General features: G+C 41.2%; 1 protein-coding gene across 1 annotated transcript in view; it reads left to right on the top strand.

The window, feature by feature from the left end:
* Window positions 1–26,651, top strand: part of LOC105928002 (partitioning defective 3 homolog) — a gene marked incomplete in the record, with an annotated part of 353,527 nt that overhangs the window by 245,116 nt on the left and 81,760 nt on the right. Inside the window, 1 exon segment of the mRNA XM_036125173.1 lies at window positions 7,929–8,228. Coding sequence (XP_035981066.1) covers window positions 7,929–8,228 — 300 coding nt within the window.

Raw genomic sequence — 26,651 nt, 5'->3', positions numbered from 1 at the left:
GGTTACATGTGTGTTAGTAAAACTATCTAGCAGTCAGTGGTCACAAGGGTATATGCAACACATTCTCTCTCCCAACTCATCAATATATTTGTCAAGCCCCCTGTGCATCAGATACTGATGCGACCTGTCTTGTAATATATTGACAAGACAGGTGCACGATAGGTTGACACAAAGCAACGAAAATTCTAGCCTACAGATTTTCTGTTGCTAGCTTTAGTAGTGTATGGTAACAGATATGCTAGTGTTTCTTCAGGTTTTAGGGGATGGGCAGTTTCACAGTTTGCAGTTCATGTAAAATTTTTGCAAGTTTCTGCCACAACCTGTCAGTCACCCTGTGCGTCAATAAATGACGAGAGGGGTACCCCCATGGCATTAGCATCTGCATGCAGGGGGCCTTGACCAACATCAACTTTTGAGGAGTTGGGACTGAGACTGAGCTGGTGTATAACCTGGACGGGGCAATATAAAAATAAAAAGATCAAAATATAAAAAACAAAACCTTTTTTATGAGAGGAAGCCAGAGTACACACAAATGCATACTAACATGCTAACTCTAACAGAAAATGGGAGGGTCCAGTGTGGGTTCAAACCCAAGAACAGCTGTGTCACCACAGCTGTTCTTGGGTTTGAAGACTTTTTCTGACAAACATGTAGATTTAAACAACAAAATTCACAGTCCATATTTAATATTGTATTAAATGTTTCTTGTAAATATGGACTTCATTACTAGTTTTCTAGTCAGAGTGTGAATATTGAACTTAAATAGCACCAATCTAGCAGAAAAAAGGTTAATGCTTTGTCAAATGACTCAACTTTTTCTCTAGTGTTAGCTTAAATCATTTCTCAACCCACCTGAGCATTGTTGTGCTGCAAAATTTGACCAACCTAAGATTTCTTATTTCCCCCTGTGGAAGCAGTTCTGTGAAGTCATTGTATACTTCAAATCGTGGTCTGTGACGAATGATCAGACCCTGTCTTGTCTCTTTTATAATCAAACTAGTTGGGTCACAATTCTTGACCCAATGTTTGGTTAGAGCTACCCAAGCCATGTGCCAATGGCACAAACCCAGCATTTGGGTTAAATAAAGGACCCAGATGCTTTTATAGTGTAGTGAGGCCAACAGAGCAAGCCAATTTTCTGGTTTCTTTTTGTCTGCAGACAGTACCCAAAAGACATAATTCGACTGGCTCATGTTGAGAGGCCGATGGATTCAACAAGTTCCCTGATTGGATCCATAGTAACCAGTAGGACTCATTCATCCAATAACATCAGGGGGAAGAGAAAGGACGAAAGACACACAGGCAGTGTGGTGTTGGTTGAGCTTCTATCAGTCTCTGGCTTATCTCTGCACATTCCGGTCCATTCCAATTTAATTTTTGTGTCCAAAGTGATTGGACGCAAAAAAAGAAATGTGACATTGTTCCGTCTCCATTTTCTACCCGGGCTGAGCACCATTTTCTCTTTCTCTGAAGCAGTTGATTATGATGTCCACTCCCTGTTATCTGCTTGGCTCTGCCTGACTTCTAATCAGCAACCAGCAGTCCTCTGCCACTCTTTTTTGTTACCTCTCCCAGGACCACAGCACAGATGATGACTTTTTCCCTTTTTTTTTTAAAAGAAGAGACAGCTTTCTGTTCTTTCTCAGTAGACTTCCTACTGATGCCAGGAAAACACAACCTGACCCTTGTTTCTAAAATACTCCGTACAATTTGCTTTTGATTAAAAAAAAAACTTGACTATGAGAACTTGCTTATCTAATTACCAAAAGAGTTAATCTTTTTTTTTTTTTGTTTAATATACATCAGGCATATTGGGCCTCCAGTCACAATTTTACACTGGGAAAAAAAAGCAATCTGCTTCAATTGTTCCCTTCCTGATGTTTTTTTTTTTCTCCCCTTTTTTGCTACCAGTGATATTGTTCCACTTTGTCAAACTATCTCATTATTTTTTAGTATGGTATCTGCATCTCATTTGCAGAGCGAGTTCAAAGGAAGGTCTTACTGCCTGATCGAGAAGAACGATGAGATTTGTAATTATATTGATACCTACAGGAAGTTAATATGATTATTAACACCACAAAACAGAACAATTATCTCTGTGATTGCATTACAAGCCAAGTTTCAACACCGAGATGGGTTGTCTGAGGCTTGTGTTTCTGCACAGACAGCTGTGTGCGGAGTCATTTACTGTTCTTTGATTAGATTCAGATTCATTCTGCCCTCCACCTGCACTTCAGAATACCGCGAGCATGTTATGATGAAGGCGTACCGCAAAGAAAAATCTATTTCATGAATCTCAATTTGAGAGTAAGAGAGCAAACACATTCTGTTTCATCAACCAAAACAATCCATATTGAAGAGGCATGCTTTCAAACTACTGAGTGTGCTGACTTGAGAATGAATATAAAAGCAAAGACCCCCCTCCAACCCTCCCCCCTTCTCACTCTTGTGTCATTTACGGTAGATTAAACATTGACCGACATATGGAGCTGGGGTTTGCTAGCTTTGTTCGCTCAGAACCTTGCTCCCTTAAGATCAGAATTAACATATATAAGGTGAAGAAACTTTGAATAAAGATTTTGGGTGACCTTTTTACACCAGCGGTCTATTTCTACAGTAGAGTGCCATTAAGAAGATCTCATAAACTAAACATGGGCGTGAATGCCATCACTTTTTGGGCTTTTAACAATTAATTTCATAATTTTTCATTCAGAGTGATTGTAGAACAAACAACTTGGGTGAATTTCAAGTCGAAGAATCTAAATGCAAATTTTAATTTGTTGTGAGCTTTCTATAATCCACACCTGGTCAGAAAAAACACACATCTAGATATACTGTGTACACACACCCACATTTACCTTGGAGAATATGTCCACCCCATGATTTTCTTGCCAATTACACCCTTCTCTTATGATTGTGACTGGATATGTGACCCCTCTTATATTCATATTATTTTTCTTTTTTTAACTGGCTGGTTTCCAGGGACCCAGCTTTTAAGCATTTTTCCACACATTTTCAACTTAAACCTAAACCTGCCCACGTAGATAAGTGGAATGCCTTGTAGAGAAAGGTCTGATGAGGAGACAAGACAAGGCCTGAACTATTTGTTTACAAGGAATAACTACTGTATGTTGGAAAGAGTTACACCTCACAAACTGTCAAGCATGAGGGTCTTTGTAAAGTGGATGAGGAAAAATAATGATTGGCCCCCAATTCTTCAGTATGCCTTTAATTAACAGCAACTGGTTTAAAGTTAGACATAACTTGGTATCCAGCAGAATTATACACCCAAATACCCATGAAAACTTGTTTTGGCATTTATTATGTGGGCTTTAGGTAAGCATGCCCTCAGCCTCAATATTATTAAAAGTTGCTGGAGTATTTAAAAGCCTAGTTTTTACTTGTAAGTCAGTGAATGTAAATTAAATTAACTAAAATAACTAAGCAAATTGTGTCAAAATGGGTTGTGCTGCTTGACAAATGAAGTCCTATTTTTTTCGTATGGCCACGCCCAAGTGTAGCTCAAAAGGCTGAAGATTAATTAAAAACTTGTCTTCTTTTTGGTGAGTGTATGCAAGCTTTTTACAAACACTGTAACAGCTTGACATGATCCTTCTCTCTGAAGGGAAATCTGACCAGTGGTAACATTCTTATTTGTTGTTTTAGTTGATTTGGACATGTTGGAAAACAGTAAAGTGTCATCTGACTGACAGACGTATTCAGTCAGTCAATTACAGAATGAACTTGATCTGCCCTGGTTGCCTTAGCATTCGACTGTCTAGACCGTCTATCTACTAAGAAAAAAATGCCTTTCCAATGCAGCGATCCCAAAAGATTAGGGGGAAATGCTGTTTTTCCTCTTGTTTCAAAGTACAAGCACTGGTGACACTGAGGGTCGACTAGAATATTTTTGTTTCCTAAGTTTAATTAAAAAAAGAACCCACAGCAGAGCTACAGCAGGATGCTTTGTTGTCCCATTTTCTCCCTTACATGATACTTTTTAAGCGACCTTGCTTTCTTTGCTAAATGTAATATCTGGTTAGAGGAGGAGAGAGAAGACAGGCCGGTAATTGGGGCTGTACAGTAATAATGTGTTTGGTGTGGGCCGCACTTTCCAGAGTGTTAACATACTGGGCCATTAATTGGCTAATGGAGTATATGTTGTACAGAACAGGGGTGGTCTCTGAGGAGAACGCGGGCGAAGGAGAGGAGCTGGCGGTGAAGCTGTTACAGGTTGCTGAAGTAAAACACTGTTAGCAGGGGTGGAAGGTTTGAGGCTAATGAGCAGAAAAGTGGCCGGCACATTCTGGCACTCTTGTCTGCTTTCAGAACAACTTTATTGCCGGATGTTTTTCAAACCATCTGGGGGAGTATTTTGAAATACAGAGCATAGAACAAGATTGCAATGGTTGCTTTTCATATGCTTAGACAGGTAGAACTTGGCAGTGAAATCTACTATATGTGTATATGTATATGCATATGAAATGCAGTTATGTGAAGTTTTCCCATTTTTAATATAACTGCTAAACCTTTAGTCTGTCATTATCTTGATTAGACATGATTAGCAGTCTTAAAACACCCTTCAAACTGTGGCATAGCTGCCTTATGTATCCATATACATATTTGATATCCAGCGAAGCCAGGGTACCACGTGTGTTTTGGACATGTCAGAGATGTGTCACAATTCAAAGGCGCCATATAAGGGACATATCTATACAGCTACTTCAAGTTCTACTCACATGTCGCAGCGTGGGTCCGATTACAGCATCATTCAGCCATGCAGCGCTACTCAGACACCCTGCGCTAATGACGGCTTGTTGACCGCAGCATGCCGAATGTTTAAGGTGGCTCCAACATCAGACAGCTGCTCTATCAGGGGCAGTTATCATTGCATGCACACTGCACTGGCTACACTGGAAGACGACTGAGCTATCAGCGCTAAGATGTTGCTTGTAGATGGTTTTAAGAATTAGGTGATAAATGAACTATTCTATATTGCTGGATTTATGTTGAATCCTGATTAAATGCTTGCAACAGCAAACCCAGACTTTTCATTACTTTAGTTTAACATTTAAATGTCAACTGAGCACAAACAGCCCTTGGCCTGGTGAACAATAAGGTATGTTACTCAGAAAGTTGTCCTGTTGGCTACTTAACCTCTTTTATTTCTCTGTTTTGTGTCAGAGAAACATTAGGACTGTTTTCATTTCAAATACCACAAGTGGATCTATTTATAACAATGTTTACCACATGGCTAAAAATAATACTCATTTTGCTACTAACGACCCTTTTATATACGTGTGCTTATTTACCTTTTTCATCTCAGACTCCTGCAGACTAGGAAGGAGGTCTCTTCTTTAGCTTGATGTTACCAGACTTGCCAAAGCCATTACCTCAACCCAAACATCAATAAGGCGTTTTTGTATGGATTTGATTTGTCCATAAACCACCAGCGGGTCTCTAAATCCCAGGAGAATGACATGAACCTGCAGTAATACCATTTCCACCTCATTCCCCACAGAGATCTGACATCACTGCGCAGGTGGAGAAGCTTGTGCAACGCTTTGTTTTCAATGTCATTTCTTCAAAGCGCAATTGAAAGCCCTCCACTTTTAACATTCTAAATTGCTAATTTGCTATTATATACCAGCTTCTCACATATTCATAAACACAACGGATAAGCTTGCTGTCACAGATGACGGCGCATCCTGGAACATTGCATCAGCCTCCCAAATCTCATTCTCCAGATAATACCAAGAAAATAGGATTGTGGACCGCTGGGAATAAACGAGGCAGGCTCCGGACAGGATGTGGGGAATCGGGTTAATCTGGCACTGAAAAATGGTGATTGTTTGAAATGCGATTACTGTTATTAAAACACACAGACCTGGGAGAGGCAGTTCTGCTGGGGATTTGTGCTGCGGTCCAAACCTGCCAATCATCTTCGTAGAGCAGCCGTGGGGGAGGGGGTCAGAGGTCAGCTATGACCTGAGGTAACAGGGAGGCTGTGGCAGCAGTAGGAGGTTGCCTGCTTGTATCTATGTGTGCATGAGTGCGTTCCCTTGTAGCGCATCCGACATCTGGAACCAGTGAACAGTTTGGTGGCTGGTGTTTCCTGGGTCACCTCAGTGGAAGTTCACCCACCCCCCCCTCACCCTACCCCCTTGCCTTCAGTGCCCTCAGTCCTCCTCTCTCCCCACTGTCCGTCTGCTTTCTCTCGCTGCGCCAGATCTCCTCACACACATGCAGCGTGAGTTTTGTTAGCTGCAGACAGATGGGCATTCACATGGAACCATTCTGTGAGACAGGAAAGGTCTGTGAAAGGCTGCGTTGTATGGCAGCGCTCCCGGGGGACTATCCACATGGAAGGGGGCATGAGAGAAGAAAAGGAGATTTCCTTCCCACCTTCTCTTATTTGCAATGCTAAGGAATGGATCAGCATGGTGCCGTGCTTTGCTTACATGCGTGAGCATGCACAGCTACAGATTGACATTCTTGCCCACTCTTCTTTGCAAAATACTCTGCAGTCAGTCAGACTGGATGGAAGCTGTCCGTGAACAGCAATTTTTTAAACCTATACCAATGGTTCCCAATTGGATGTAGCCAATGTTCCCCCTAATTTTCCATGTGTCTGGGCATTCATTGGACCTCTGTGAGCAACATCACATGTGCACAATGAGGCTACACCAGTATTGTTAACCAGATTAGTCCATGGTTTACAAAAATAATCAAATTACAGCAATTATCTCCTTTACATTCCATAGTTTAAATACAACTGATTTAACCCGATTACACAAAAAAGACAAAAATCTTGGACTTCATTATGAGCTGTATAGTATATTTTATGTCAGAGTAGGGGTCCTACAAAGGCAGAACTGAGAGACATGTACATCTTTCAGAGTTCAGATTTTATTGCCATTCATTTATTTACATTTTCTGCAGTGAGATTTAGCACAATTAGGTGGTACTGTGCAGCCACGCTGCTGTCAGTCTGCTCCAGGGCAGCTGTGGCTACTAACATAGCTCACCACCGTCAGAGTGAGAATGGGTGAATGACTGATTGTAATGTGAAGCGCTTTGGGGTCGTCAGATTTGATAAAGAGCTGTACAAGTACAAGCCATTTATATATATATATATATATATATATATATATATATATATATATATATATATATATATATATATATATATATATATATATATTTATATAGTTGTAGTCTTCAGGCATGCGCTCATAAAATAAGAAACGTATGAACAGAGTTGCTTTTCAAAAACTGAGGTAGAACACAAAGGCTGGTCAGAAGCCAGCAGAAGCTCTGCAAAGGACTGATGCAGCTGATGACTCCAGCGGAGCAACAGCACTCCAGAAACACACAGCAGGTGTAGCGCTCAAAAACCAACCAAATACGTTTACATGGACAAAAGTAATTGGAATAAAGAGCAGATCGGAATAAAAATGCACGTCAGAGTATATTACAACATACAAACACACGTTATGATTGGATTCATTGATTGTGTGCCCATATAAATGGTACAATCTGATTATTTTTTGGTTAATAATCTGAATATATTTCAATCAGATTGTGAAATTTTGCGCATGTAAACATAGCCATTGTTGAATAATTTTTTTTTTTATGTCGACTTGATGTCTGTCAAGGAAAGCATGCTTTATTTGTGAGGAAATTCTGTTTTTTCTCTATCACGCGCTATCTGAGGTTAAAATCATTAGCTCAAATGAAGCTGTATGGCTCATCTGTTTTTTCCAGAGCAACTTTACACGCATGCATTTAAATCTATTTCCAAAGTATTTCTAACCATTAAATCAGTTAGTATTCAGAGCTTTACGTTTCCTAATCAAACATGAGAGCTTCCTGATTTTTGAGGTTTCGTTTTTGTCTCATGTTTATCTCAACCATGTTCTTATCAGAATCCACCCCAAGACTGTGGACCTCCGGGAGCAGCCGGCGAAGGAGAGGGAATACGCAGAGATCCGCGATGTCGTGAGCCGCACTTTCAGCTCGGACGAGGAGCACCCTTATGCTGGCATCGGATCGCTGGGCTCATCTCAAGATGGCATCAGTGTGGACGCATACAGCCACCACTACCATCTCCCCCAGAGCCCCCAGAGCCCACAGAGCCCTCAACCCATCCCCAACGGCCCGCCTCTGGAGGCGCTGTACGCCCAGGTCAACAAGCATCGCAACGGACGTCCTCCAGCTCCCGACAGGTAGAGATTTCCTGCAGCACCAAAAGAACTAACCCGTTCGGACTGTGCTGGTGATCGGGATGAGACTGACTAGCCAGCTGCTCTGGGCTCGGTGATTTGCATCAGTCTGGTTGATTTACATCTCATCTATTATGTATAGGCAGTGGTGTGAGTGCATTTGTGCACTTTTGCTGGGGAGAGATGACACTTGGTTCACAGAGCAACGCTGAGTTTCACACAGAGTTTTATCACATGTTTTATCCTACAGGGCATTCCCAGAGCAGGCTGGTGCAATCCAGAAACAAAGTAAAAGAACATCAGAATCCTATCAGTAACTCTCCATGCGTTAGAATATATTATCCAGAGTTGTCGCTCTCTTTTTTTCATTTTGCTGGGATCATAGGTAATCCTCCCTGGACACTCACGCAGACTCGTTTTTAACTTGAGCGTACCAGCAGCGTATGGCTGTGCCATTTCCACAACATAATGAATCTCCGGTCTGTAAAGTTGCGACAGCAAAAAGCCACTTTGCTATTTCTACAGGAAATTACCAACGCTTTCATCTACTGCTGCAGTCGGAAGCTACTAAGAACTTGTCGCACAGTTTGTCGGCTCAGTAACTTTGAATCTCTATTTCACCTTTGCACTGAAATAATCTAATCTGTTTGGAAGCCACAGGAGAGATGACTGTAATTTTGTGAATCTGTTTGCAACAGCTGCTGAAGGGCTGCTTCAGGCCAATCCCCGAATAGAGAAATCATTAGAAAATGTCAGGAAAGTTTTCTCAGCACATAAACAGTTGTTTCTTTTATTTTGATGTGAGGAAAACAAATTGGATTCGACCTTATAACAGTCATTAGTTTAATTTGCTCAGTCCGGATACGCTTTTCTTTTTCTGAGTTCTGCAGGTTGGCTTTCATTGAAACTCATCGGGGGAAGTCAGAGGAGCCCTTTTCTGGTGTTCTGCCCAGCCTTCGAGAGTGTTAGTGAAGGATTGGATAATACCCACCTCCTGTGATTGACATGCGTCACTGGGGGGGCTTGTGACCTTTCCCTGCTGGGCTGTGGCTGGAATAGTGTTGCTGTGTGTGTGATCAAGAAAAGATACCCCAGGATAAGTGGGTGGTTGTTTTTAAGAGGATTTGGGGAGGAAGGATCTCCATCCTGTAACCCTCACGGGACAGTAAATATAGAATAAAAAGGCCTTCTGTTCCTTCCGAAAGCCAGATCAGTCCATATGGGAATACTGCCCGCACTTAACAAAAGCCAAAGATCCACGTGTCTAAAATAAAAGTTTTATGATTCCACAGATGTTTGGCAGAAGAAATGCAAATATTCCTTTTCCATCCAATTTCACCATAAATTTGTCTCACACCCGTTGAGAAATATGTAGAGAAAATGGCATTAAATGGCTTGATTTATGTTTAAAAAAGAACATATCTGCTCTAACTCAGCAGGTTTTTACCCTTGTATGTATATACGTTCAGTTAACATACCTACAGATACGTATCTATGTATGTATGCAGAAAAACAAAAAGAAACCAAAAAAAGAAACTCTACCTACAGCTCTAATTCCAACCTTCATTTGTACTGTTTGCTAGGTAGTTGCCAGGTCCTTATGTCAGCATTAGCAAACACTTAACTTTGCTGTCCAGAAGGAAAGTGGCAACCTTTGTGTGGCTTCTGAGCCCCTTTGCCTCCTTAAGTCGGCCCCAATGTTCAAAAGCTTGACCAATGTTCACCCTCGGTTTGCTTCTATTTGGTCCACTTGAATCTGAGAAATGTAACCCAGAGAAGAAAGCATTTCTCGGCGCTATCACGGAGCTACTACGGTCTGACAACGCCTGAGCTCCGTCTCACGTGACTTTAACCGTCTATTCCTATTGGTGCATAATCCTTTTGCGTTGACGTTGGCATTGTAACCAGAGGTAAATATTTAGATATTTTGGACCACTCGACATTTATAAACAATTATTTATATACTATATATTTATTTTTCAGTAAAATGTATATTTTTATTTTGTACCACTCTAGACGTCCTGTGGATGTATTATTTTTCTTCAAATTAACTGTTTTGATGAAAAAGTTGAAGCTATGACCTTTAAATTATCCATATTTACAGTGGTATTTATCACACAAAGACTGTTCCAAACTAACCCTAAAACAGACAAGACAACAGCAGCAGAAAAAATAGATCAAAATGTGCAAAAAAACAAAAATAGCAAAAAATAAAAATATAAAGAAAAAAAAAATAAAAAATCACAGTAAAAAAACAGACGCATGTGCTGTTTTGTTACAGAAAGTTATACATTTTAATGTTTAAAATAAATGCTAAACAATTGTGACCTTTGTTAAATAATCCTTAAGGCAAGAAAAGTAGTAAAAAGAGTTTTTAGACTAAGCTCAATGATCTAAATACTAAGGTCATTTTATTGATAGCTGTAGGTAGATTGGTTTTGCAGTCTGAAAAACAACATTGTGCACAGACATTAAAACACATAGGACACATACAGAAGACAGATCAAAACAGCATAGACCAATACATTGACAGGTACTCCCAGCAGCTCACTGAACATGGTTAGAAAACCTCAATAAATAGAAAACCTGAATATGTGACATGTGAATTTCTCCAATGTGAGATCAATAAAGCCTATCTTATCTTATCTTATCTTAAATAAAAAATGAATAAAAACCATCAGATATTGCTAAAATGCCGGAAAGTGTTAAGAGCATGTTAAGACGCAAGAACATGATACCAAGAACAGTAGTAAATAAATGAGTAGATAAAAAGTAAATTAGTAGGTAGGGTAAGATCACAAAAACAACTAAAGAGCATCAAGACTTATTTAACAGAGAAACAGCAACAGGAACCAAACTGTCCCAGTAGCGAATGGTCTTAACTCTCTGAGTGTGAGTTACCTACGCAGCAGAGCAGAGATCTGAGTAAAGGCCGTTTTACACGGCTGAACAAACTCCTTCTGACTAATACAGCCAGACTCACACTTTGACAAAGTTAGAAAGGGTGAAGATAAAGTTCATCATCTTTTTCTCAGTGTAAATGCTTTGCTTAAATCTGAGCAGTTTTGTAGGTGAAATGGAGCTTCGTATTATTATTTTTACATGTTTTATAGCTGTTTTCCTTTATAAACACGTCATCTGTATATTAATAGAACACTCGTGAACTCTTGCTGTTGTCTCTGCGTTGTGGATGAGGTCGCCACACTTCCTCAGCTCACCTCTGAACAATGTACGCACTCAAACAATTCTTAAAAACACAGTATTGCACAATCTCTCTTTTATGTTTTTTGTATTGCCCATATCGGACCTCCTATAGCACCTGCCGCTGCCCTTCCTCTGCAGGGTGGGCAGAGGGGGCGGCCGACGTTTTTCTGGCCCATGTACGTGGCACTAATCATGACGCAGGGAATACATTTGATATCACACCCAGCCCTGCTCTGAAGTATGACAAAGTGTGGAATGGTTTTATATTTTTGCACATAATTGTATTTTGTGCTTTCCCTACTTTGAAAGTGCCTTGAATATGCAGATCTATCCATTTTGTGCAGTTTTATTTCCAGAATAAATCTTGGTGTTTCATGTTAATTATACGCAGAAGCTTATGTTTAGTTCTGGATGTGAGCTTTGAGTATTGATTGCTGCATGCGGGGCTTATTTGCAGGGACAGGATTAACTTTTGTGAATGTAGTGGTTTGTTTTCAAATATGCACAACATGTACGACACTTGGTTTTTATTTTGCACCCCTCCCTGCTTTGCATATCTTGTGCATGCCAGCCCAGCTGTGTGCCTGCCTGCAGTATTTGTTCGGCTGCCTCTGAAATATAATAATATCCGCTGCTTCTTACTTCCCTCAATCTTCTCATTTACTGTTTTCTGAAGGGAACCTGAAAACCATTCAGATTTAATATCCCTTCACTGGCCTATCACAATAAACTTAAACAGCAATTTGCATTTTTAAATTAATCTTAATGGAACTGTCAGGTTTAAAGCACACGCACAACAGAATTTGCAATTATTTCTGACCTTTACAAACCTCAAGTGAGCAAACTTCACTTAAAACCTTTTGATTCACCTTTTTTTTTCCCTGCATGTCTTGTATTGCTATTTAAAGTGATATATGAATCTGCAACAATGACATGATTTGGGCATGTGAAGATAAGGAAAAGAGGGGTAGATAAAGGTCATCCATGGAAGGTCACTACTCAGTCTGGCTGTCAGTCAGCCTTTGTTATAAAAACGGGAGATGAACGGATTTTAATCCTGACGAGTTGGTTGACTTTTGCTTTAGGTTTAATATGATCAAAGTGTGAAAGGGGTTGTTCGTGTAGTCTCCTGAAAAGCAGCTCCATGCCTGCAGTTTCTTCGTTTTACGCAACAGAACCGCCTAATTACGTAACTCGTCGCACTCTGGAGCACAGAATGGCTCCTTCATAGTTGGATGTACGCATGCAACACAGACATCTGCAGTTTCTGACCAACTCCATAGCGTTGGAACTTCTTCCATCTGGACGCGCTAGCAATGCTAGCAGCTAGCGTCCTTCCGTCCAGATGACAAAGCAGTGGCCCCATGCTCAGCCTGAATCCTGACGCTGCGGTGAATGCTTAAGTTAAAACATGATGCTGTAGTGAGAGAAGTTTAGAGTACCACCGCCCATCATCCTGCACCAACAGCGGTTGCCACGGGAACTGAACAGCTTTCTTTTCCTGCTGCTTTGGGAGAGCATGCAGAGATTAAACCCTAAGTGAGGTTTAATCTCTGCATCCGACAGATGAATCAACTTCATCATTATGCTCCTGGAGAAGAGTGGGATTTTTCTTCCAGTGTATTTTTTTCATATACTGATATGAAAGGACAATTAATTAAATGTAAACTGTTATCTTTCATAGCATCTACCACATTTAAGCAAATCTGAACCTTTTATACACTGACCAGGTGTAACATTATGACCACTGACACCTGCAGAGTCCTGTCTGCCAACAAATGTGCCAACGGTGGGTATGTGAGCATCAGACAAGGACTATGGAGCGATGAAGGAAGGTGGCCTGGTCAGATGAATCCATTTTTTTTCACACCAAACAGATGAGGGTGTGTATGTGCCTCCCTACATCCAGAACACAGGTCTGCAGGATGCGCTATGAGAACAAGGCAAGCAGATGCAGTGTGATGCTTAGAGGGATGTTCTGCTTGGAAGCCTTGAATCCTGCCATCCATGGGAATGCTCTTTTGACACACACTAGTGAAAATATTAGTAAAAAAAAAAAAAATATTGCGGCATCTCCAGTCCAGATCGGCCCTGGCACAAAGCTCACAAGGGTCAGGAATGGTTTTAGAAAGAGAGCAAAATAGAGTGCAGCTTGCTATTTTCAGGTGGTCATAATATTTGTCCTGATTGGTGTATATTCGTGAGGTTAACACAGTTCAAGTGCCACGGTGACCTTATTCCCACCGCACTGTCCCAGATTTTTATTCATAAGCCTGACCCGGTCAGGTAATTGGAGCCGCAGCACTTGGCGGCTCTCTGTATGTTATGGGAGAGGCGCTCGTTTGTTAGACGAGGTAAAGTTCAATTATCCGCTACTGCTACAACACTTTGGTTCGGTATCTTCAACTCATTTATGCCCCGTGTGTTTATGTATGCATGCGTTTTCATTTAATGCCTTAATAAAAGCACTCACCCATGACTCGCCGATGCTTAGTAAGCTGCTCTGTTGTTTACCCACTAAATTTCAGCGAGTGAGAAGCTGCAGCTGGATAAATAACCTCCGTACGCACTCCCCTCTAATAGACCTTTGGTAATGGAGCCCTAATGGGAAGGTCACTGCGACTGTAAAGCCGCAATGAGTCAGACCTGAGCCAATAAAGCCCTAGGAGATACGAGGACCCCTGCTCGGTGTAGGCGTTCAGAGATACTGCCCACTCTGCCACATCCAGTTTTACAGTTCCTCTGCGGGATCACGCTGCAACAAGAGCTCATTCGACAATTTATTGCTGCGTTATTAGAACTGGCAGCTCTGCTGGTGTTTTGACAATGTTGTCAGGCTCAGTAAAGCTGAGGAAGCGCCGGTGGAAGCCTAGGATTTGTTTATGCTCACTGTTGTCAAAACCTTATATAAAAGTAAATGTAAATATTGCTTTCGTCTTAATATGCGAGGCCCTGATTCGGCTCAGTTTATCGCAAAGTTTACACGAAAGCGAGCCAGGTACGTGCACCTGAGCACATTGTTTTCTCCTAAGATTGGTTTGTTTCACCTTATAAAAAAAAGGCAGACCTCTAAAAATGGAATGACCTCATTTCTCGACAGGCAGCTGACACGTCAACCTCTCCGTATGCCGAGGGACTGCGCGGTTTGGGCGACTGGAGTCGGCGCTGCGTTTTAGAACGACGGTGTGACAGGTTGCAAGGCTCCATGGGAATTACGGGAAGCAAATGTGAAACCTTTTGAAGCTTCAGTTTGATTGACTGCTGCTCCCTTTACCCAGCAGAGCTTCGAAACGCACCTTGGAAACGGGGCAAGTAAGAGTCAGAGCAATGCAGAGGAGAGGGGGTCGGGGGAAGCTCAGAGAGAAAGATATGAAGCTCACGGATCTCAGCTTTTCAAAGTCTCCAAAGTCCCAGGCAGCTCGGCAGCTTTGGAGAGTCTGGTGAGGAGGCAGCAATAAGAGAGAGAAAAACCTTAAAGATCCGCTCCTGAAAAGAACAAACAGAGCAGTGTTTTCCTTTTCCCTTTGCTCTGTTTTGTTAGCATCAAAGTTTAGCTGGAAAGCGTCCCTGTTGCACGGTCCTGAATTGGATTTTCAGGTTGCTTTTTCTACAAAGGTTAGGCTTCTCACTTCTAAATAAAGTTTATCAGGTTTTCACCTCCCTTGTTGCGGGGTTAAGGATGTTGACTTGTCATGGGAGGCATCAATCTCGGCTCAGGCAAAGTTTTATTTCCTAGGTGAGGGGTAACTTTCCACAATGTCGTGCATATGCAGTCACACCCCTTAAGCTTTTATTTAAAGAAATTGTCATATGATAACCACAGACTATTGTTAATTGGATTCAGGTGTTGACTTTGACTGGGCCATTTCTTAATTAAAAGCATTCCATTGTATCTCCGGCTGTATTTTTAGGCTCGTTGTCCAGCTTTAATTGTCCAGTAGTTGGCTTACCACCCCTGTCTGAAACCCCTCGTCAGTGGGAGCTGATAGCTGCTCATACTGAGCCTGGTTCTGCAGAAGGTCACTTCCTGTTAGAAAGGGGCCGTTCCTTACCACTGTCGCCACATGCATGCTCTTTTAGATGGATTGTAGATGGATTGCTGAAGAGTCAGTAGCTCAGTGCTGCAGGCTGGGGGTCCTGAAATCTGGCTGCATTTTATAGCCGCTAGCATCAAACGGACTTGTCTGGGAAAGTGCTCTGATCAACTGAAATGAATTGAACAGAAATCTTTTGCAGGTTTTCTTCCAGCATTTCCATAAATTGGGCTTAACACATCTTCCCATCGACATAGACCAGGCTCCCTGCCCATGTCAAATAAAGGTTTTTCCACAGCATAATGCCGCCAACACCTTGTTTCAGCATGGGGACGGCGTGTTGGGGGCTTTCCACCACACAGAGCGTTTTGCATGTTGTCAGGAGGGCGGTCAGGTTTTTGTAGGTTCATGCTGTGCATACTTTTTTTCCATTTAGGGGTTGATAGTTTGCACAGTGTTCCCAGAAGGTGTTAAAATTTGTGGTTGAAATTGTGTTAAAAATTCTTCTTTTTAAACTTGAACAGTGCATATTTATCTGCACAGTATTTCTCTTCTGCTGTACAGCTTAGCTTTAAATGTAGATTTATTTCATTATTAATTAATCTTATTTGTAAGATCTGTCTGTGTAAGAAGTTCTGTCTACCTGTTTTTGCCCCATCCCACCCGAATCCCCCCCTATTGGATATTCTAAAACAAAAGATTGTGTTGCTTTTTCTTCACCATTTTGCATAACTTTATGATGAAAAATCAAATCCTCATATGTTTTATTTATTTTGTGATTGCTATGCTTTTTTTCCTGCTTCATAAAATTTTTAATATTTTTTCTTAAATAAAAAAAGCTAACTCGCTTTCCTTTCCAATTGAGACATATATTCATTTGGTTCCATAATGAGCTGTATTGTCTGACAGGGCAATTGTGTGACGCCGTTTAAGTGATGCAGATAAATGATAGTTTCTCTTGAACAATAGCATTTCTACCTCGGTCAGATAATCACAGAACCAATCTAGAGTAATCACTTTTTTATTGTTTACTCTCTTATTTGGTGTCTATAATTAACTCTGCAATCAACAATCAGTTTGATTTTTATAGTGTCTTTTAATTGAGAGGCAATCAAAGAGAGATTAACAACACTTTTGACTGCAACATCTGTAGCTCTGATTAAATCCTGCCTCTCAATAATTCATCGGTATACAAATGAATCTTCTGCAACCCTTGCATCTGCATTAAGGCTTTAATAACAGCTCGTAAGTCTCTAATAACCTTTCCTTGTAGTCCCCCTAGGGAGTCCCGTTGATATTTCTAACATCAAAAGACAATTTGCTTTGATGAAACACATACATAAGTGCTTACTAATAGCAATTTAAAAAGTCATTGGTGTTTCGCTCAGTCCAGGATGTTTTTTTTTTATTATTCTTTTCTCGCCGCTTGGCCGAGACTGTTTCTGCACCCTTTCATGTTCATCTCGCTTGTCTCTGGCGCAGGCGGTGACCCCAGTCTGTGAGCTTGACTTGCAAACAGACAGGAGTTTAGACTGGACTTGGGACCAGTCTGTCAGAACAATAACAATCCCGTTCAGCGTGTGGTGCCAAGCACACAGCAGATAAAGAAAAAGACAAGTTCGGTCAGGAGCAGAAGTAGAAGGACGACAGGAAATCTGTTTTTAAGAGAAGCAGTTGGGCAAAGATCTGTTGTTTTCACCATGTGGGACAAGAAGCAAGGTTTCAAAAATGGCATTGAGGAAACACTTGACTGTAGATTTATTACATGGTTTACTAATGATTTTGCAAGGGGACTGACAAGTTTGTAACTACGTGATTTCATAGACAGGTCTTCTTAAAACGAACGCCTTCTGGTGGATTAGTTAATTCCAACATTAAGGAACGTTAACCTGTTTTCACGCTTTTCTTTTACCCGACTTGCATATTTAAATGTTTACTGGGGTAACTCTTACCTTTATTGTCATGGTGATTCTCAGCAGTTCTTCGCAGCTCTTCTAGATGTTGAATTGGATGTCCTGGAAAGATAGATTTTTAATGCTCAAGTATGCTTAAGATAAATCACTTTGGTTCATAACCTTAGCAGTTTGGTGTTTTATTTAAACTAGATGGAACTTATACAATTTGAGGAATTTTTATTTTAGTCATTAGAAATGCAAATACGTGTCTTTGATTTGGGAGAAAAACAACAACAACTGAGATTTGGGTTCAGGTTCGACTTACCACTCAAAGATTTGAGACTAAGTTGGACTTGACCTTAAAAGTCATCAGGCTTGACTTGGATTTGCTACTCAAAGACTAGAGACCTGACTTGGACTTGGAAAATATCTTCTAGTTCAGGGGTCACCAACCTTTTTGAAACTGAGAACTATTTCATCGGTACTGTGTCACACAATGGGCTACCTGCACTGACCTTTCAACTAGATGAGTCCAAGCTCACCTTAACTTTAGGTAACATAAATATGTTTTTAATGCATTGGTCATTTCTAAATCTGTGTAAATACCAGTATGATTAAAAAGGAAGAGCAACTAAATAAAACAGCATTTTAAATGCAGCTCACTGGACGGTTGTGCTATTTCTTTGAACAGGCTTTGTGGCACCAAACTCTTACTATTACTATTACTATTACTATTACATTACCAAATGTGTTCCTGGTGCCAGTGGGCACCATGTTGGTGACCCCTGATCTAGACTATATTTGTTCTTCTTTCTGATTATGGTTTTGTGGATGTGAAATGAATGCCACAGAAAGAAAAACAAACAAACAAACAAAAAAAGTGAGGGACAGCTTCCCTCGACGTTAACTTTACACATCACAATGATTTGTAGATGATCTCTCTTTCCTTTTGTAAAAGAAAAATAAGTGGTGCAAGTTCACATATCAACATACACCGAGCGCACTCTCATATTTGCCCGTTTTCCATGTTTGTTCTGTGCCAGGATGATAGCACCGTAGGCCCAAGGCGCCAAACACACATCAAACTTATCACAGTCGGCCCATTCACAAAGCTATGCACATCTTTAAGGCAAGGCGAGTGAATAATTTTTCTGTTGTGTGTGTGTGTGTGTGTGTGTGTGAGTGTTTGAACCCCTCCCTACCTCAGAGAGGGCCCTTGGGATACATGTGATGAGATGAAGTGCACAGAAGGCAATTTATCCTGCGTTTGTATCATTACGTTCATTTAAGAAGGCAAACAGCCTGAAAGCAAATTCAGGGAAAAAAAAAAAAAAAAAAAACATGAGCAAGAGAACGTAAGAGGGATATAGAAACATTTTGATTTCAGCTCTACACAGAGTGGATCTGATTAAGAATCTGTGTACTGTATTTTATTAACGCCCTTCAAAGCCTCAAGGACATGCATGCAGCACCTAATGAATTATAACAAGATCAAAGGCAAAGAAGGGAGTGTTGTTTAACGCTGCTCTACCCCGACAAGCGAGATGTGGAGTTGAGGGAATGTGAATACGGCCAGGGCCTGTCTGTTGATCAGCACTGGAGGGCCTTCCTTCCCCAGCAATCAGTAGCTGCAAATAGACAGTTAATCCCCTCTCAGCTCTCCTGAAGGCAGCTGATTCCTGACACCACAGCCAACCACACCGCACGTTTACAAGTGGAAACTTACAAAACAGCCCGGCGCTCAGCGGGCTTTGTAGCTTTCAATCTTTCTAGATTTACTTTGAATGTGATGATTTGTTTTCAGACTGTCTCAGCAACTAAATGGGGTGCACACACAGAGAACATGCTGTTGGCAAATGTGGGATATACTTAGCAGAATTCAATCACGGAGAAATCCATTCTGATTAAATAACACACACTGGCGCGTGCCTGTTATGTTGGTAGGAAGCTGTTGCGGGAGAGTCTGATTTTTCACATGATAGATAACCTAATTTCATGAGCTAATAACAGCTCTTCTACACAAAAAACAGCATCACTGCTTTCAGCGCTGCTATCCGGTGCTGTCACGCAGGCTTTTCTAGACAAGGATCAGCCGAGGTATGGATCTGGGACGTGGCTTACTTCTGACTTTAGACTTTGGCTTTTCTCTGACTCAGTTCACCAAGTAGGAAAGCCTTAAACGTCTTCATCATTCTCTCCTCATGTTATCGATCTCTTGCTCCAGTCATAAATACACATATACTGTAAGATCTAATGACATCAGCCTATGAGGCAAGAGGGTCGGGTGAAAAGGGGCCACAAAGGCTATTGATCACTGGAAAGTGAAACGTAGTCCTACTGTTAGGGAACGTGAGCTAACCTAACCACTGCACTTACTATCTGTTGACATCGGGACATCTTTTATTGAGGAGAAAGCGTGGTCAAGACAAATAGGGAGGCAGTCGTTCAGGTTTTCCTGATTTTCCTCAACTGCTTCTAGACTGTAACTCGTTTTGAAGTCATGTGATTAGTATCCGTGATCGAACAGCCAACATCATGGTTGGTGCTCGTGTTGTGGACAGCTGGGGCTTTTCTACCATAGCAGTATCAGAGCTGGTGATGGAGTCAGATCTTAACGTGACTCTTTTAAAGAACTGGAGAAGCAACTCAGAACTGAGAACCATGTCAACCCTCTGTTTGGTTCTTGGTAGAGAATTATGTTGGATAGACAGGTTAAACTACACAAACTACATTATTTATCCCCCAGAGAGATTGCCTAATATGACCAAATGAATGTCTTAAAGCTGTTTTAAACAACATAAGAGGTTTGTTAATCTTTAGACTCCCAGTCAGTTGATCTATGATTGGTTCCAGTGGTGCTGCATGAAGCAGGATCTGTCTTTTGGGGAAAATAGGGTATTATGCAGTGGCAATCTTCTCTAAGCCCAATGCCTGGTGAAAATGGGCAGCTCACTAATCAGGAAATTAAATCCCTTCACGATTTTGGCACCTAGGAAGTAATTCATCTCCAACCTTTAGTGGTATTGTGTGGTAGTACCTTTCTAGAAAAGATGCCATTTATAAATACATCAAAAGAAGGCTTTCCTCTTCATCAGATTAATGAATCAGCCCCAACACTTTTTTCTAAGTGTTCACTCGGGTTCGCTTGTTTCAAGGAGTCAGTTCATGCTAAATAAAAGCCAGCAGTGTGTACAGGGCACGTAATTAAATTTACCTGAGCCCGTCTAAGCCATGGAGCCTGTGCTCTCGACACAGAACAGCAATAGTTCTCTCTATTTTAAGAGCAGTATCCATATTTCTTTGTCAGACTGAGCCATTGTCGTTCCAATCCTCCCGCCTCTCACAAGCTTCCAGAGGCAAATTGGATCTCAGCCAAAGCCTTTGTAATCACAGGGAACTGAATGAGGGACTACGGAGCAAATCCAAAAGACCAGCCACAGACTTATTTCATCTGTCTTAATCCTCGTTCCAATATTTGAGATTGGCTATTGAGGAGGTTTTCAAAAAGGCCAAATCACTAACTTATTATTTGAGTCTTGTCTTTCAAAAGTTTGGCTTTGAGCCATTATTTTTTTGCATCTTCTGAGCTATCACTACACGTATAAATCAGTACCCCTGGCTGATATTTTATTGATTAGTTCCTGTTTGGATTTCGAGTAACAAACAATCCTTTTCTCAGGAGCTTCCTCTGTAAAACAGATTAAAGTTACAACGCAGGGCTTAGATTGAAGGCGGCTCTGTAAATGCCTGAATCCAGCACAGTTTTTGCTAATGTCCAGACTCAACTTTAGAAACCCTGCTGAAAAAAAAAAATGATCCAATTGCTTCATTCGGTCACCTGAGCCAGACCTGCAGAAGCTGGCTGTGGTACCTAATAAAATCCTGTGGAAGCCACCAGACATTTCTAATGGCATCAGCATGCTTGTAAAAATGCTCTTAGTCCCTTGTGACGGGGTAATGGCAGCACGTGGCCTCGTCGGTCCGCTGCTATGGCCTCATGATGTCATCATCGATCACGGCCGAGCCAAAGTTCTAAGAGCCCGGCTTGTTTTCAGAGAAAAGCAAGATTATTTAAGGGAATCACATTAGTATCTCTCAGCTTCCTCTCCATCCACTTTAATTGGTGGGGCTTTTTCTGTGCCAGCAGAAATAACAGGAGAAGTTAATAATGAGAAGCACCCTAACAATGTCAGGCTTATTGAATTGGTTTACTCATTTGGACCAAATGTTGGTCTGCAGTTATAGGCCGACCTATTTGTCGTGGTTTGTTGGAACTGTTCAAACGTCACACAACGTAATGCTATAAAGTTCTGTCTCCAGATTCCTCACAAAAACATGTCCATTAACTCGTTTAAGTGAAGTTTCTAGTAAACACCGCACAGTTGGCTTTTGGAAGGGAAGTCGAAATATTGATGATCTGTTATGGCATTCATTTGGCTCAGATTCTCAGACAAAACTATTCACACATGCAGATTACTTTGGTGAACAAACCGACTGAGAAACATTAAAAGCATACGACTGAGAATCTGTGGTGTGTGCATGTCAACACATGAAACGTCATTCTCACAGCCGACATCCATGATTGCTTGTTATTGGCACTTAAACTAATAGAGTTGTCTTTGGGATAAACGGTCCTCGTCTATCATTCTCGGGTTCCAGTTGTACCTTATTTCCTAGAACAAAACGTGTTTTCAGTACAGAGACTGACTGCAGTAGGCAAGGAGAAGTCCCCCCTATTCAGTTTCATGAATATCAACCCCTCTTTCTGTATAGCAGGATATTTGGGAAAGAAAGAGTACTCACTCCATCCATCCTGGTTTCTGTGCATCCCAGCAAACAGAACAGCATGCATTGTGTTTAGGAACAGTGCGTTGTATGTTTTTTGGTGGCTTTACTTGTACAATAATTCACCATCTCTCTGGATGATAAAACTTTTGTTATATGACCCCAAAGATAACTCTTCCTTTAGCCGCTTCAACTTTGAAAAGACAACCACCCGACCCGTACACATCCTGTCTCATTCTAACACTCACACTTGCCGTGTGTGTCTGATAGTGCTCGCATTGATAGCAGAGCTACCATTAGTGTCTACAGCAGATCAAAATAGTTGAAATAGTATAGTAGGAATGAATTTCTAGAATCTTCAAATAATTGTGGTCAAACCAAGGTTCTCCTGTTCACAGGAAGGTGAATCTACAGTGAGTATCAGACTTCAATGTTTTCTATCAATTACTTTGCTTAAAAACAAAGAAATAGTTGTTTTACTTCGTTGCAGCAGACCACTGTGAAACATTATCTTCCATAATAGCTGTTTATGTGTGACACTGTTAGGTTTTAAAAACCCTACAACCTACAAAAAATGACTCCTCTGGCGCTGAGAGGGCATAGAAATAACAATTATGTATTCCATCTAAACATTGTTTTAAATATGATAAAACATAAAGTAAAGATGTCTTCATGAAGAGTTTTAGTAATGTGTAAATTTGGTTGGAAAAGGTGTTAGAATAACTGTAAATGCTTGCTGTATGTCATAAATATATTGTAAAAACTTCTGTTAATAAAACAAATCTTTAAAAAAAAAGAAAGAGGTGTTAGATTATTAGGTTCTTCAAAAACAGGTTAATCTGGCCCTTTAAGCTAAACTGGGACTCACGTATGATCCTCTGCAGTTAGTGTGATTTTAAAATAATTTTAAATGCTTCAATGTGTTTGCTTTGATCAGAAAACCCGAATCATGGACTTCAGACGTGTAAACCACATTGTCTGATTCGACTGGACACAGCATCTGTAAATCCTCTCGGGTCATCAGAGGTTTAAGGGCTTTCAGCATTCTGACACACTTGTCCAGGTGACCCAGATGGGGTTGGTCAGACCCCGGCTTGATGCTCAAGGTATCACTGGCCTTCCTTAGGTTCTAGTCTGTTCAGCTACATCCATCTCAAGGAGACTTCTGCTGCCTCAGTGACCAGCTTGATGGCTTTATGCTTTCTTTACCCTCTAATGCCCTGCATGCCTTAAAGTAGTCTGAGTGATTGGCCTGCAAATCCTCTGCATCCAATCTCCGTGTGTGTTTACACCTCGCTTGCCACCCGTTGCTCTGCTGCATCTTCACCTTGTTGTTGTTGTTTGTTTTTTGTTTTTTTTTACATCATTTCTACTGAACAAACAGAGGATTCCAGCAGAACGACTTGTTTCAACTTCCCCGAACCAGCAGAACATTGATGCTAAATTATTACATCTACAATTGTGATCTCACAGTATCTAAACACTGTGTTTTGTCAAAGTGAAGGCTTTTGTGATTTTGTCTGGCGATTAAAGCATAAGCTATTAAAATGGGCTTTGAATACCAAGATAAATATTTCTAATCTTGTCGTTATCTATCTTTGAGGCTTTTATTTTGAACTTTGTAAGGAAGCAGTTGTTAGTTGGACTAGTGTGTGGACAGAGTCGACTAATAAGGCTTGTGGAGCCGGCTGACCAGACTTGATTACAGATGAATTCAAAAGCTCCCCAGCACCTTTGAACTGGGAACATTTCCAAAACATTATTTAAAAAAGAACCATATTCCGTACCATATGCGACTGTGGCTTGATGGGCTGAGTAGTCATCTGGCAATCAGAAGGTTGTGGGTTCGATTTGAGCTTCCCCCTTGCCACATGCCGATGTGCCCCTGGGCAAGGCACTTAACCCCAAGTAGCCTACCGAGCTGCGTCTTGGTGTATGAATGTGTGCGTGTTAGTGAGAGCGTTTGGGTGAATGTGGCTCTAGTGTACAGCGCTTTGAGTGGTCAGCATGAGGAAAAGCGCTATATAAGTTCAATCCATTTACCATAGAAGATAATGATTCTGTTAAATATATAAAAATTTAGGGCCCTGTATTCAGTCATTATGAATAATTCAGCAGCCAGCCTTTATCATGTTTGGCTTCAGTAAAAACATTGACTTTGGTCAATGCAGGGTGTAGAAAATTTTATTTATTTTTTTGGCCAAAATCATGTTCTCGGGTCAAAGTTTTGAGAAATCAATGATGGCTTCGAGCTCTCCAATCTGAAACCTATGAAAAATCTTCCCAAGATCTACCTGAAGGACTTTCCCCCTCGTCAGTCAGAAGGAATCGTCGCGTTAGTCTCGAGACAGTTCCCTTCTGTAAGTGCCGCCTGATTTCCTGCATTTGATGAAGAACAAACTTTTTCCATATAACACGCCTCGTCTTGAGTGCTTCCTGACATTTGCAAAATGGGAGAAAAATTTAGATCATTGCAATTATCATCAATACTTCTGAGCGTTATCTATAATTTACAGCCCTCTAAAAGTTACTTGGACTTTAAAGAAGAGCTCGAACACCATCAAATTACAGCAATAGCTCCATCGTCGATTCAAAAAGGATTTCTAAGTGATTTAAGAGTGAAGCTGCTTTATCTGTTAAAAAAAGGACATCTCTTTCCTGGAACAAGACAAAGATTTTCTAAATGTGAGCGTAAGATGGAGGAAAAAAATAGTCAATGACAAAGAGAATGTGAATTTAAGACATTAGTTGTGATACGGAGACGTAAAATGGTTTTTCATGTTGTTCCTTCCCCTTCATTTCATCTGTTTTCCATTATGGGATTGGCTCTGCTTCATTAATGTTCCTTTCTCTCGTTCCACATTTATTCCTAATCTCTTTCTCCACTCTCACTCCTGTTGCACACTCTCACTCCTCACCCCTATCCCCCCCCCCTTTACCTCTCATTATCGCTCCTCTTCCCCATTCCCCACCGATGCCCGGGACAGTGAACAAGCCCCAGCTATCAAGAGAGAAGGAGCGTGTTCACTAAAGCTCTGATTCATCAGAACAAAGAGAGGCGCGGGGAGGCGAGGGAGAGGGAGAGGGAGATGCTAGAGTGTACTCTTGAATGGCTTTGGACTGTAAACCCCCACAGCTTCCTCCTCCTTTGGCTGTATTTTTCCTAATAGCCTCTTGGGCTATTTCTGGGTCTCTTTTTTTTTTTTTTTTTTTTAAATGGGAGGTGGGAGAGAGAGTGAATACAGTGAGGAGAAGGGTGGAGGGGAGCATTAGCGGGAGTGTGTACGGGGGGTATTTGGCCCTGCTGAGGCAGTGAATAAGCACTCTGACTCACAGCGGGATCAGTGGTGGTGGCAGCAGGGCTGGTATATGTGTGCAGGGACACGCCGTTGCCACTGGAGACACAGGAAGAGACGCACCAACACACACACGCACGCAGAAAAGCACATGCCCAATGTCGAACCTCTAAAGCTGATTAGTCAAACTTGTGATTTCCAATTTCAAACCCGCAACACAAATCCCGTACTTAATATTCATGCCGAACGCGGTTAGGGCTCCTCTCCACCCCTCGCCGCTGAAAAGGCTCGGGGTTAGGTGGTGTGTGAGTTGGGTGTTGGGGTGTTGCCTTTTTTTAATCAGCTTACTTAAAAGAAGAAATATGGTTGAAAAATAGAGTAGGATGAAAGGAAAAAAAGGAGATGTTGTGGGTTGCCCTACTGTGGAAGCACAAAGACATGCAGCAGCTCATAGAGGAGGCTTTCTAAGTGTCCGTTAGAACAAGAAGGAACCGCTTTGATTATCCATCTCTCGTCTTATTTAGTCTGATCACCTGGAGGTCGGCAGTACAAACAGAAAAAGTGTCCTGCGTCATAAATGTGTGGGTTTCCTGTTGTTTATTATGTGTGTTTACTCATAGTTTCTGTCTTTCACATTCGCATGCATCACAAATCATCACCAGGATTAGAGCCGTAACCGACAGATGTCACGCCATGTTCCGTTTTTCTTTTTTTGTTCAGAATATTAGTGAAATATTGGCATCGTTAGGATTCAGGAACACAGAGGTCAGGTCTAGAGGGAAACTGTGGAGAAGGGCTAGGTTCTACAGCAGCATCCAGAGATTTGAACATCTCAAAGGAACTGCCGTAAGAAAAACTTTATTCATTTAGAAATCACAAAAGGCTGTTCTAAAGGAATACTAAACGATAAACATCAGCTCCCTGGGATAGTAATGCAAAATAAATTTTTTAGAGATGGGATTTTAGTTGCTTTTAAAAAACACTCCTGAGTCTGATATGTGTGCTGGTGCTTATCCTTTCAAAATAAGAACCAGGATGTTTAAAAAAAAACAGCGTAGCCAGACGGAAAGCAGTGAGACGTAAGAACACATCTTAAACGTCTGAAAGTACAAGCGGTAGAAGAGGACTGGAAATCTTCCAAGATGTGGTTGTCCATCTAAACTGAGAGGCCAGGAAAGAAGAAAGTCATTATTATATTATAAGGATGCCTGT

Source organism: Fundulus heteroclitus, chromosome 21 (assembly GCF_011125445.2).
Source record: "Fundulus heteroclitus isolate FHET01 chromosome 21, MU-UCD_Fhet_4.1, whole genome shotgun sequence".
NCBI classification, from domain to species: domain Eukaryota; kingdom Metazoa; phylum Chordata; class Actinopteri; order Cyprinodontiformes; family Fundulidae; genus Fundulus; species Fundulus heteroclitus.
This window is presented reverse-complemented; position numbering and strand designations above follow the sequence as displayed.